At 41.4% G+C, this 13,945-nt stretch overlaps 1 protein-coding gene across 32 annotated transcripts in view; it reads left to right on the plus strand.

The window, feature by feature from the left end:
• FBXW11 (F-box and WD repeat domain containing 11) overlaps window positions 1-13,945 on the plus strand; it is a 188,193-nt gene that overhangs the window by 100,736 nt on the left and 73,512 nt on the right. For all 32 annotated transcript variants that reach the window (XM_081520752.1, XM_081520746.1, XM_081520721.1 and 29 more), the window contains 5 exons: window positions 3,247-3,384; window positions 5,369-5,487; window positions 7,142-7,391; window positions 11,671-11,789; window positions 13,531-13,641. In XM_081520752.1, the coding sequence (XP_081376878.1) occupies window positions 3,247-3,384; window positions 5,369-5,487; window positions 7,142-7,391; window positions 11,671-11,789; window positions 13,531-13,641 (737 nt within the window). The remainder of the gene's footprint in view (window positions 1-3,246; window positions 3,385-5,368; window positions 5,488-7,141; window positions 7,392-11,670; window positions 11,790-13,530; window positions 13,642-13,945) is intronic.

Here is a 13,945-nt window from a genome sequence, read left to right on the forward strand (position 1 = left end):
TATATAGTTTCCATTTTTATAGGGGAGGAAAAACTGCCACTCAAATAGTCCCAAGTCATTTGCCAAAACTGCTAACTGACCTAGGTATTTTCTGCCACAGTGGGCTGCCTTCCATTTTAAAAGGTCTATGTTGTTCTGGAAAAGACCTGGCTTGTATAAGCATTCTAATAAGAGTCGAGGCCGTCAGATATAGTGGTAGGTAGTGTTTTGGGCGGGCACAGTCAGCAGGAAGTGCTGCTTTCTTCTGTGGGTGGCCTTGAGAATTGAGAAGCGTGAAGTCTTAGGAGTTACACAGGCTTGGTGTGTAACGAAGCAGTCAGCTGCCGGGTCTGGTTTAGTGTCCCTTTCCTGGCAGTTTGAAACAAGCTGCTTTTGTTTTGGGATTCAGGAACCTAATAATTTTTAAAATAGCCCTAGACGGGAACTTCCTAAAATGACCATCAAAAATTATTTGGTAAGCTTTTTCTTTTAAAGTTTGGAAATATATTCTAGAAAATTAGGCTCCTCCTAAGTTTGAGAAGCTAAGCCGTTTGTTTGCTAACATCTACTTGACTTAGAATGAAAGCCTGTTGTCTAGCAGAGCTTTTGAGCGATTCTGGCCTCTGGCTCTTGTTTGAGAGTTGAAGCTAGAGGTCTGGCTTGGCCCTTTATGCTGGGTAGTGTTCTTTGTCCAGACATCTCAGGGGGTGGGTGTACCGCAGGCTGATCGTGTTGCCTCACCCAGCTTCTCTCTGCTGTGTCCTCAGGGCTTTAGGTACAGTAATAATTTATAACCAAGTCACTGGGTTCTAGAAAACATTTTAGAGTAGTGGGAGGGCATGTAGGAAATTCTTTTTAGTTTGAGGATTCCCATACCAAAGTTAAAAAAAATTTTTTTTCCAAAAAATTGTGATAGTAAATGTGATTTTTCTATTCATTGAAATATAGGGTAGCAAAGCTATTTATTGATTCAATAATATTTTAAAGCAATTGTGTATGTTTTAAAACTAAAAATGGTGATTTGAATTTTAAAAATAATACCATATATATTGAGAAGACAGGTTATGTATTCATCTTTGAAATACTTCGGGTTTATATGGAGTCACATTCAGTAGCAACTTTCTGGGCCCCAAGAGTGTAGCCTGAACGCTGGTAACCACTGCCAGGAGTCACTGGTCGTGAATAAGACTTGTTACCAGTAGATATGCCTCCTAAGTCAGAATTTTCCTGGTGTGCTTAGCATGCTGAAGTGGCTCAGTCACTCTCTAAAAATATAGCATTTCTCTAAATGGTTCCCAGCACTGAGTTCAATTTCAGAGATTCTTTATAGTCTGGATCCCTTTTTATAAAGTTGCTTATACAGACAGATCTTTTGTCTACCTTGAGAGCAGTAGCCACAGTGGAGTACATTTTTGTTTTGTTGTTTTGTTTTTGAATTGTGGCTTTATGTCTGACATTTTATAGACGCACTAGAGATGATGATGATGGCTAAGAAGCTCTGATTTGGTAACAAATGGACAGATGAGCTATCTCTCGCTCTTGGGACCTCCATGGCACCTCTTTGCATCCCCCTGGTTGTTGGAAATATGTGATCCTGCCCTCTCTCAAGGCCATGTATGGGAACTCGTTGAGAACAGGGCATGTATTTCCAGGCTTCCTGTGCTAAGTACCGAGGCCAAAAATGAGAAGACGTTTTCTTTTTAAGTATATATATATCAGTATCTCCAGTCCTCAATTTCTTTTTCTGTAAATTGAGAACAATAATTTTGGCTTCAGAGTCGTGATGATTAAATGAATATTATAAGCTGTATAAAACACATGGCATAGTATTATGGAAGCTGGTACCTGGCATATAACATTCAGTAAATTTTAACATTTTGGAGCATACAGAAGCATGTTGCCTTCAAAATAAGAAATGTGGTTTGTTAGATGTCAGAAGAGCCAGTAATTTAAGTGCTTAACTTTGTGAGTAAAGATGAGCTTTATCTCCTTTCTTCACTTAAGCAATTAATTAAGCTTTTAACTACTCAGATACATCTTTTGCACTAGTATAACCAATTATTGTAGTCCCTACTGTCCCCTAATTTCGAGAATCAGGAATTTATACTTTGGTTGTCCTTAGTGGAAACATTGTGTCTTTTGATCCTGAAAATCCCTGACATCCACTACCAGAGATAGGTCTAGTGTTCTGGGCATTGCCCACTTCCTCATTAAACTTTGCCCGCTGGTCTCAGGCCATAGCACTGTATAAGACCCTTTAAGTCCTGCAGCGTTTACAGTTTTTAATCACTCATTTGACACTGATATTTTATGTGGAATTGTTACTGATCTTTCTAAGTTCTGTGTTCATTGCCTCTATACTTTGTGGACACTGCATATTTTAAAAGAAAAACCATAGGCTCAGAGTCAGGAAGGAACTGGGTGTGGTTTCCAGCACATCCAGTTACTAGTTTTGTGGCCCCAGGCAAGTTAAACTCCGTTTCCTTGTTTGGAAAAGGGAAGTAATGAGAACTTCTTTCCAAGGTTAATGCGTGGATCATTGAACCAAATAAACATGATTTAGTGTGTATCCAGTTACAGTTACTGTGTGCCTGGGTATTGCAGTTGCATCCTTTGAAAGCGCTATGCTTCCTGTCAATCTTTTCATCCCCATGCCTGGACAGTCAGTCAGTACCTGGAGTATACAACATCTCAGTAAGTGTTGTATGAATGATGAAAGAATGAAAATCAGGACTGGAATGTGCCATTCTTACTCTGAAGGAGCTTTAGTCTGGTGGCAGATTAGAAATGGATAACAAAATTCTTTCTGTAGTAGTTGGCACGTGGTAGTTGTCAGTATATTTTCTCACTGATCAAGACAATCAGTGTTTTGCATAAATACACAGGTTGTTAGTATATACTTATGTTAGTGGTGGTCTTCTGCCAGATATTTTAATTGGCATTAAAGAATGATCCAATGAGTTACTATTTGTTTGTGGGTGCAAATAGCATTGTTTAAGCATATTGAATTGTATCTAGGCCATTTTCTCCAAACCCAACCCACACTCATTGGAAATCTTGTGATGGTTGCCAGATGGGCAGTGAATGTTTGAGGAAAAATATTGTTGGGCTAATGTCTTACTTGGAAAAGAGTTTAATTCCTATCCACAGACAGCTATCAGACCAAGATGGAGTATCCGTGGTATGCTGTTTCTTAAATGCCAAAGACTGAACCCTGATAGAATAGTTGATTCACAAAAACTCATCTGTTGCCTCCTTTTCCCTCAGACTATAGAATCTAACTGGCGGTGTGGACGACACAACTTGCAGAGGATTCAGTGCCGCTCTGAAAATAGTAAAGGTGTCTACTGTTTACAGTATGATGATGAAAAAATTATCAGTGGCCTACGAGATAATTCTATTAAGGTGAATGACTACATTTTGTATGTATTATTTTTAGAACTGTGGTTACATGTTAGACACTGGATGTAACAGTCTCTCCATTTCCTCCTGATTGGTTTTTATCTGTTTCACTCAATCTTGGCAGCTGTCTGCCCTCTGCTAACACTAGACCCCTGGATCCTCTCACTTCTTTCCCTTCCCTAAGCACATTCACTTTCTGTATTTAGGTGCTAGTAGAGAGTGTCTCAGTATCACAGGGCCCTTGGTGACTTTGTTAGCTGGTGAAAGTGTTGCTAACTTGCACAGAAATCAAGAGTCATTACCTTTTATGGTTTCTGTGAAAGGCTAAGATGATAACACAAAAGAATGATGGAGCAATTTATATTGTTTTTATTCACTTTTCAGTAGTAGATAAACTGGATCATTTCTTTGTGTTTAATGTTTAATGGCTCTAACACATTTTTTTTTTCATATTGTTTGTAGCTTATTTCCTCATGTTTAAGAAAATGTGGGTTTTTTTAACTTTTGGTTATAATTTACATATTCTCTTTTGGTGTAAAGTTCTGTGAGTTTTTATAAGCACAGATAGTTGTGCAACCATAACAGTAATCAGGATCCAGAACAGTTCTGCCATCCCCCAGATTCCTTTTCCTGCTTCTTTGTGTTTAGCTATTTTGTTCCTCAGGCGCTGACAACTACTGATCTTTTTTTTTTCTGTCCCTATAATTTTGCCTTCTTGAGAATGTCCTGTAAATGGACTCACACAGTAACAGCTTTTGAGTCTATGTTTTTATACTTAGCATTGTGCATTTAGATTCTGCTACATCGTTGCCTTTATCAATAGTTGATTCCTTATTGCTGAGCAGCGTTCCTTTTTATGGTTACACCACAGGGTGTCTGTCCATTTACCTATTGAAGGACATTTGTGTTTATAGTTTTTTACAATTGTGAATAGAGCCACTATAAACATATGTATGCATGTTTTTTGGGAAAACATACTATCATAACTTGCATTGGCCATTTGTTGTCAACTTTAGGAACACTGCAAGTTATGATAGTATTTTTACAAGGGAAGAAAGAGGTGAAAGTACTAGTCACTCAGTCGTGTCTGACTCTTTGTGACCTCGTGGATTGTAGCCCGCCAGGCTCCTCCATCCATGGAATTCCCCAGGCAAGGGAGTGGGTAGCCATTCCCATTTCCAGGAGATCTTCCTCACCCAGAAATTGAACCCAGGTCTCCTACATTGCAGGCAGATTCTTTACAATCTGAACCACCAGGGAAGCCCCAAGAAATAGGTCCACGGAATCTATTTTTAACAATACAGTCTTCGAAGAAAATCACTTCCCATCTTCCCCATTATTTGTGGACAGTCTCAAAAACTTGGAAACCACTGGAAAGATCAAAAGAAGGGAGAAAAACAACACTCAGAGTATAGAGCCAACAGTCACCATTTTACTTCCTTTTAATCTTTGCTTTAAAACATACATAGTGTTTATGTCACTACATAGATGACTTTTAGTCTGATTTTTCAAAAAATATAACTTAATAAAGCAGTGTGTTTTCTCATTAAAAAGTCTCCATAATTTACTGTGAAATTTTTTGTAAGATGCTGAACATTTTTCATTTTAAAATTTTCGTGAACAAATGTAATGGGTTAAAGGGTATGCGTTTTTAAAGACTCTTAATAGATACTGTCATAGTGTTTTCCAGAGGGTGAGCCAACTCTTTTCACAGAGTTTATTTAAAAATTCTCTTGATAAGGCTGTTAAGTAGAATGGACACAGTAGTTACGGGGACAAAGTAAACAAAATAGTACATCTCTTCTGGAAGTTGTTCAATATTGCCTCTTCCCCTCTCATCATTTACCACCTGTTTGATGTTTATTGCTCTTATTTACTGGAACACAGCTTTGTTTTGTGTCATGATTCAGAAAATAAGGTGAGATAAAAACATTTATCAGAATGTGATATACTAAATTACTGTTTGTGGTTGATCTTGTCTCAATAGATTTGGGATAAAACCAGCTTGGAATGTTTGAAAGTGTTAACGGGCCACACTGGCTCTGTCCTTTGTCTCCAGTATGATGAACGTGTCATCGTGACGGGCTCTTCAGACTCCACAGTGAGGTGAGGATCTGGCTTCACTAGTCTGAACTTGCATACTTCCCTGAGGAGACTGAGGTTCATTCCCTCTTCTGCAATAAAGTACACACATACCCTGTATACATTTTTGTATGCTCTATTTAAAAAACACTTTTGGTGTAGCTACATTAGAACAAAGTAGGCAGGAAAGCTAACTTTATTAAGTAGGTCCTGTTCCCATTCCCATACATTACAGAGATGGCAACCTGCTTTCCTGTAAAAGCACATTACCTCGTAATCAGGCTAGCTTTTCCCCGGAGACCATGCTCCCGAGGGTAGAGGAAGGAGGCACGTGTTCTAGGAGTGTGATGGGTAGTAACCTTCGGATACTAGAAAGAATCAGAGGCGGTTATTTGCAGCACTTGTAATAATATGCCAAATAATGTGCCAGATATTTTGTATGATGTTTTCCTGTTGAATTCTCACAGAAACCTTTCCAAATAGGTAAATAGTATCTTCTTTTATATAGGTGTAGTTTTGGGAAACTGAGGCCAGAGAGGCAAATAATTTACTCATATAGTTAATTTTGAGCCTTGCTTTTTTATTATTCAAGACCGCGTTGATATTATGTAGCTTTTCCAGTAGTGGAGACTCTAGTTTTCAGATGCCATCACAGACATCTGAAGTGATGAAGACAGAAGTGGCAGTGTTCTGTAGTAAAAAGGGAAGCAGAGATCGCTGGTTGGGAATTGAGAGTAGAAAGGAAACCTTACTTGGATCTACTCCTAAAACCCCTGGGACAAGGACATTTTTCGCTCCAGATAGTTTTGGAGTTTGGTGTAGTGGTGAGTTCACCAGAGCCTAGAGATAATACGGTAAAGCCTCAGCTGGACTGCTGGTAGCCTGAGACAGGCCTGCCATGTGGAGGAAAGGAAATGCCTCTTCTGGGGTGGTGAGTCAGAGACTTGAAGGAGATTGTTCTACAGGCACACCTGAGAGATAGAGACAGTCACCAGCATGCCTACATGCTTTCCCTGACTCAGTGCTTCCAGGCTGCTCCTGCTGACACAGATCGTGTCTCAGCCCCAGAAGCGTGAATCTTCCTCCTCTCCTCCACACGAACTTGTACCCTGAGGAGTTTGGGGTTACAGGAAAATTATGACGTGAACAGATTGCCCCTAAGAACCCCGTCCCTCAAGGTTAAAGGAGCTGGAGACACTGACTTTGTCCGTAAAGCAGTGGGGTAAATAGACTGGTGTGGTGATTGAGGAGACATCATGACTTACAGTCTCCAGTTTGCAGTGGATAAATAATAGACTCAGAAGCTTGCCAAAGGTCATAAAGAACCTCATGCTTGGAACCCAGCCACCAAACCATCTTCTCTTTCATCTTGGGCTCATTGGAAAGCCCACTTCCTTGAATCATTTTTTGTCACCAGCACAAGCCTACAAACACCATTCCTGAATACTTGGGCAGAATTGACCTTTTTGAAACCATCTGAACATTTCTTCACAGAAAAATTGCTTCTGGGGGCTCCTTTTAAGCATGGTGTGAGGTCCCAATCACCAAATACATGTGAAGTCCACCCTTCCCCAGCCTGCTATTAATATTACTACTGACAGTGGGCCCAGAGCACAGACACTGGGCTCTTCCTGGTTGTCTCAATAATTAAACATTGTGCTCTTCTATTCTCCTCTAGAGTCTGGGATGTGAACACAGGCGAAGTTCTGAACACGCTGATCCACCACAACGAGGCTGTGCTCCACTTGCGCTTCAGCAATGGGCTGATGGTGACCTGCTCCAAGGACCGCTCCATCGCAGTGTGGGACATGGCGTCTGCCACCGACATCACTCTGCGCCGCGTTCTCGTCGGCCACCGGGCCGCCGTCAACGTGGTGGACTTTGACGATAAGTACATAGTGTCCGCCTCCGGCGACAGGACCATCAAAGTGAGTGTGTCCACAGTCAGAGCTCTGTTTATTCCCGTCCCTTCCAGCACACGGAGAAAGCCGGGGCGGCTTACACCAACCGCACATCGGGCAAGACCTTGATTCTCCTCCGTTTGTGCTCAGGAGACATCAAGGCGTGCTCGTTCTTTGCGTCTAGAATCGTAGGCAAGGTCTGAGGAAAGGGTCATGGGCAGTCCTCCATTTCATGAAGGAGGATGTTATTGTTGATAACCTTTCCAATGGGAAGAGAGCTCCCTATGGGACATGGGTCATGTGCCAGATGCTTCCCGTCACTGCCTCACTCCACCCTCTTAGCACTCTGGTTGAGCCACGTTTTACAGACGGGCTGCGCTGGAGACCACCACACAGCTAGTCATTGTCAGAGCTGAGATTTGATTTATTCACTTAACCTTGAGAGCTTGACATGCCATCGACCCAGGGCTCAATGCTGAAGATGCAATGTTGGGCAAGACACGTCCCTGCCTCCAAGGAGCTCAACGTGTGGTGTGAGACAGACACGGGATGAGCAGTTGTAGTCCAGGGTGATCCGTCAGATACGGTAAAGGCAGTGCTGATTCCAGTATCCTCGTGAACTTTTGAAAAGTTTAGCTTTCCTTTTATTCTTACAGCGGCCTTATTAAGATATAGTTCACATACCATAAGATTTATCGTTTTAAAGCACAACATTCAGTGATTTAGTATATTCATAGTGCTGTTTGACTCTCACTAGTTTCAGAACGTTTTCATCACCCTCCGTAAAAACCTCATGCCTGTTAGCAGTCAACCCCTATTCTCTTCCTCTGATCCCTGGCAATCTGTCTATAGATTTGCCTATGGTAGATGTTTAAGGTAAATGTAATAGTAGGTGATGGAATTCCAGTTGAGCTATTTCAAATCCTGAAAGATGATGCTGTGAATGCGCTGCACTCAATATGCCAGCAAATTTGGAAAACTCAGCAGTGGCCACAGGACTGGAAAAGGTCAGTTTTCATTCCAATCCCAAAGAAAGGCAATGTCAAAGAATGCTCAAACTACCGCACAATTGTTCTCATCTCACACGCTAGTAAAGTAATGCTCAAAATTCTCCAAGCCAGGCTTCAGCAATAGTGAACCGTGAACTTCCAGATGTTCAAGCTGGTTTTAGAAAAGGCAGAGGAACCAGAGATCAAATTGCCAACATCCGCTGGATCATGGAAAAAGCAAGAGAGTTCCAGAAAAACATCTATTTCTGCTTTATTGACTATGCCAAAGCCTTTGACTATGTGGATCACAATAAACTGTGGAAAATTCTTCAAGAGATGGGCATACCAGACCACCTGACCTCTCTCTTGAGAAACCTGTATGCAGGTCAGGAAGCAACAGTTAGAACTAGACATGGAACAACAGACTGGTTCCAAATAGGAAAAGAAGTACGTCAAGGCTGTGTATTGTCACCTTGCTTATTTAACTTATATGCAGAGTACATCATGAGAAATGGTGGGCTGGAAGAAGCACAAGCTGGAATCAAGATTGCCGGGAGAAATATCAATAACCTCAGATATGCAGATGACACCACCTTTATGGCAGAAAGTGAAGAGGAACTAAGAAGCCTCTTGATGCAAGTGAGAGAGGAGAGTGAAAAAGTTGGCTTAAAGCTCAACATTCAGAAAACTAAGATCATGGCATCTGGTCCCATCACTTCAGCACAAATAGATGGGGAAACAGTGGAAACAGTGTCAGACTATTTTTTTGGGCTCCAAAATCACTGCAAATGGTGACTGCAGCAGTGAAATTAAAAGACGCTTACTCCTTGGAGAGAAAGTTACGACCAACCTAGATAGCATATTAAAAAGCAGAGACATTACTTTGCCAACAAAGGTCCGTCTAGTCAAGGCTATGGTTTTTCCAGTGGTCATGTATGGATATGAGAGTTGGACTATAAAGAAAGCTGAGTGCCGAAGAATTAATGGTTTTGAACTGTGGTGTTGGAGAAGACTTTTGAGAGTCCCTTGCACTGCAAGGAGATCAGTCCTGGGTGTTCATTGGAAGGACTGATGTTGAAGCTGAAACTCCAATACTTTGGCCACCTCATGCAAAGAGTTGACTCACTGGAAATGACCTGATGCTGGGAAGGATAGGGAGCAGGAGGAGAAGGGGATGGCAGAGGATGAGATGGTTGGATGGCATCACCGACGTGATGGAAATGAGTTTGGGTAAACTCCGGGAGTTGGTGATGGACAGAGAGGCCTGGCGTGCTGTGATTCATGGGGTCGCAAAGAGTCGGACACGACTGAGCGACTGAACTGAACTGAACTGAATCATATATTACGTGTGGGTTTTTGTGTCTGGCTTCTTTCACTGAGTGTAGTAATTTCCAGGTTCATCCATGTACTTTGTAGCATGCATCAGTGCTTCACTCCTTGAGATGACTAAATGAAATTCTGTGTGTGGATGTTCCACATTTTGTTTATTCATTCTTTGTTTCATGAACATTTTGATTGTTTATGCATTCTATCTATTATAAGTAATGCTGCCATAAATATTTGTGTACAAATTTTTTGCAAGTACATATATTTTTAATTGTCTTGGGATGGTAATTCTCTGTTGAACATTTTGAGGAACTGTCAAAACTGTTTTCCAAAATGACTTCATCGGAAACCTTCCTTTTATGACTTATACTGGCCAGCATTCTCGTATCTAGTTCCACACATCAAAACTAGATTGCATCAAACTTCAGAGTAGATAGCCTGGAAGCTGAAAAACAAGGATTTGTGGCAACTCACTCATCACTCAGTCACACCAATTTGTACAAGACCAGTATCTGCAAGCCAAGAGGGTTTGGGCCCTATTATAAAACAGATGTTGCATAATATCAGCCCAGATATTTTTCCATATCCTCACTAACACTTGTGTATGTGTGTGTGTATCTGTCTTTTTTATTATAGCCATCCTAGAAGGTGTTTAGTAGTATTATATCTGCAGTTTTGCTTTCCATTTTCCTAATGACTAATGATGTTGAGCATCTGTTCATGTACTTATTGACCATTTGTATAAGTTCTTTGAAGAAACATCTACTTAAATCCTTTGCTCATTTCAAAGCTTAGATTATATGTCTTTTTATTATTCAGTTGCACAAGTTCTTTACATATTCTGGTTACAAGTCCCTTATCGGATAAAGTTTGAAATTCTAATGTTTGTGTTACTTCTGGCTGTGGGGTGGTCTCTGTTGCTGTCTGTGGAGGTTCTCTGGCTGTGATGTGCAGGACCTGCTCTTGGCTGCATCGCACAGGCTTCCTCCTACGGTGACTCCTCTTGTTGCAGAGCACAGGCTCTGGCACACGGGCTTTGTTGCTCCGCAGCACGAGGATCTTCCCCAACCGAGGATCAAGGCGGTGTCCCTTGCATTGCAAGGCGGATTCTTAACCTCTGGAAGAAAAGGAAAACAGGGTAGCCCGTGTTTTCACTTTCTTGATAGCGTCCTTTGAAACACAAATAATTTTAACTTTGATGAAGTTCAGTTTATTAATTTGTTGTTGTTGTTGTTACTTGTACTTTTACTGGCATATCTGAGAAGCAGTTGCCTAATACAAGGTCACAGAGATTTACTCTTTGGTTTTCTTCTGAGGGTTATAGTTTCAGTTCCTTCATTTAGGTCATTGATCCATGGTGAAGTAAATTTTTTATACAGTGTGACATGGGGATACAACTTTACCCTTCTGCCTCTGGATATCTAGTCGTCCCATTCAACTACAAATGCAGCTAAGAAAATAATTCAGGGCACATTGGTTGCTTTGTGTCTCATTTGGCCTGTACTAGTGTGTTTGTGGACATCTGAGTCTTGCAGACAGTTTCACAAAAGGGGGATTATTTATTCCACATACATAATATTAGGAGTGGTGTGTCAAATGGAGCTGTTTGAGAAACTATGCTGGAAAAGAGGAGGATGTCAAAGGTGAAGCCTTTTCACATCAGTTACATTGGGTTTGACATGTCAGCTGGCGTAAAAACATAAAACCTGGCCCAAACCCTTCCCTCTAGGCAAATGAATGTTGGAACCTTCCAGGAGAAGTTCTCTTTGTGAAGATCTCAAGATTTGGAGACTTCACAGCTCCCTAATTCCAGTTTTACCACTCCACAGCTAAGAAAATGTTATTCTGTCCAATCTGTTTCCCAACCTCCGCAGCATATTTCGTAATCAAGTATTTTGGTCATTCTTAGAAGTTCTGATTTTGTTCTAAGGTATCTTGTGGGAGAACTTTTCTGCATTCATTCTTAAAAATATTGTTAATTTGTTGTACAGGTCTGGAGCACGAGCACCTGTGAATTTGTTCGTACTCTGAATGGGCACAAGCGAGGCATTGCCTGTCTCCAGTACAGGGATCGGCTGGTTGTCAGCGGATCATCAGATAATACCATAAGGTGGGTAGAAGTGGGTATGCTGACACAGTGGGTTCATTTTTGCCATCATGTTGACTTCTCTCTCAGTCCTAATGCTCAAAAGACTTGGTTTGGGGGGCTGCTTCAGATAAGCAAACTTTAGGTAATTTTTCTATGTATGTCTGGCTCTGCATACTAAAGTGGGTGAATTGTGTATGTCCTGGGTGTTCCTGCAAGATTCCCCCAGTGCACAGGGTTTTACAACCTCACTTCCACCCAAAATCACTTACTACCCAAATGCCTCAGAACAGAGGATGCTCCTGCCTGATGCTCTACTTCCCTCACCTGTGAGCTCCTGCCTCTCTCCCCAACAGATGGGAGTGCCATCAATTCATGTTTAGTCCTTTATCTCCTTTTTTTCTCCCCAACGCTCCTTGTCCTTGCTTTCTAATAAATATGCCTATCCTTAAATACTTTTTATTGTATTAAACACTTTCCTCAAATATCTACTTAATTGTCTCAGGTCTTTTTTCCACCATTCCAACATCTGCTAGTAACTTTTATAAACAAATTGGCTGTTTGAGCAAAATAAGGATTCGGTTCAAGATTATTTTTTTTAAAAAAAGAATGAAAGCAGACACAATATAGCTATAACTGCCAAGAGTTTTCTTTACCATTTTAAGTGTGAAGATATCATAAAAGTCCGTTGAGAATTTGAATGTTGGTTCTGTTGCATTCTCTGTGCTTCGCATTATGTAATATTTCAGCAATAAACAATCCATAACTTCCTCATTGGAATGACTTAGCTTTTGCAAAATGATAATGTGCATTGCTGTATAGTTTATGGAAGGGAACCTCTGGAGTTGTAGGGGCAGTGCTGACTGGCTCTCTTCACGGCAGATTAGGAAGCCACCCTCACTGATTGTTGAGAGCTGTTGCTTAAGATAGAATAGTCACTGGATGTGTGACAGGAGCTACTGGGCTTTACTGCTGGAGGCTAAGAAAACATCATTACAGATGTGCTAACTTTGTGCATATTGGTTTACTGTGATTTCCTTTTTGCAGATAATGTAGGTATATCAATGATAATAGAAAAAAAAACTCTATCTCCAGAATTGTTACATAAATCACATACAGAGAAAAGGGCTGTATGTAGTCAGTGGGTTCATATTTCTAAGACACTCCATACACCTAATGAGAGATGCCCACTGTGCCCTAGGTAGCCTGCGGAGGCAGTCTGTCATAGGAAGGGGGTGTCCCTAAGCTAATCCGGAGAGGAGACCCACCAGCTGGTCCACTGATTCTAATCACAGTGGGCCTCGTGGCTTCCAGGCTCCAAGTACCTGGGTTGTAAGCCTAACCCCATGGGCTGTCTCTCTTATCTCCCCTACACCCGTATGCTTTTTCTTCCCTACAGCCTACAATCCTCATCCCCCCAGAAAAATCCTTCCTAGATCATTTGACTCCTTGGTTTCATCAATTCAGACTTGACTAGAATGCGTAGGAACTAAACATAATTGAAATTTCTTGTTTGTTGGTCTTATTTAAATAATAACATGAGTTTTAAACGTTTCAAACTATATAGAATGAAATACAATGAAAAGTAAGCCTTCTTCCCAAGTTCTTAAAAAATCCCCGAATAAGCTATACACACGTCTCTCTGAATGTGTGCAATGTGAACTAGGAGTGACACAGAAAGAAGGGTCCCGAGACGGTGAAGACAGTGTGGGTGGTGTGGTCATGTGCAGGAAGTCGGTTCACAGAGCTCTGTTTTTCACTGAAGGCTGTGGGATATTGAATGTGGCGCCTGTTTAAGAGTCCTCGAGGGACATGAAGAATTGGTCCGATGCATCCGGTTTGATAACAAGAGGATTGTCAGTGGGGCCTATGATGGGTATGTGTTTCAGATTTTCAAGGGGCACAGCCATAACTAGATGAAGAGGAACAGGAAGTACTGCTTAGTAAGCAGCTATGTATTGCCGGGCCCCGTGCTAGGTGTTAGTATTTCCTACGTAATGGTGGATGGTGGGTGTGACACCACCTGCTCAGGTGGGGACACTCGGGCCCAGAAGGATGAACTAAGCTTATGCTTTTAACCATTATCATAAGCTGAAGGGAGGAGCCTAGGCTGTGCGGGGATTCAGTTCTTTGTCCCAGCCCTAAATTAAACCAGGCTTTTTTGTGTGTGTATGGTGAGT

Source organism: Giraffa tippelskirchi, chromosome 8, assembly GCF_054371585.1.
Source record: "Giraffa tippelskirchi isolate mGirTip1 chromosome 8, T2T-mGirTip1v1.2.pri, whole genome shotgun sequence".
NCBI classification, from domain to species: domain Eukaryota; kingdom Metazoa; phylum Chordata; class Mammalia; order Artiodactyla; family Giraffidae; genus Giraffa; species Giraffa tippelskirchi.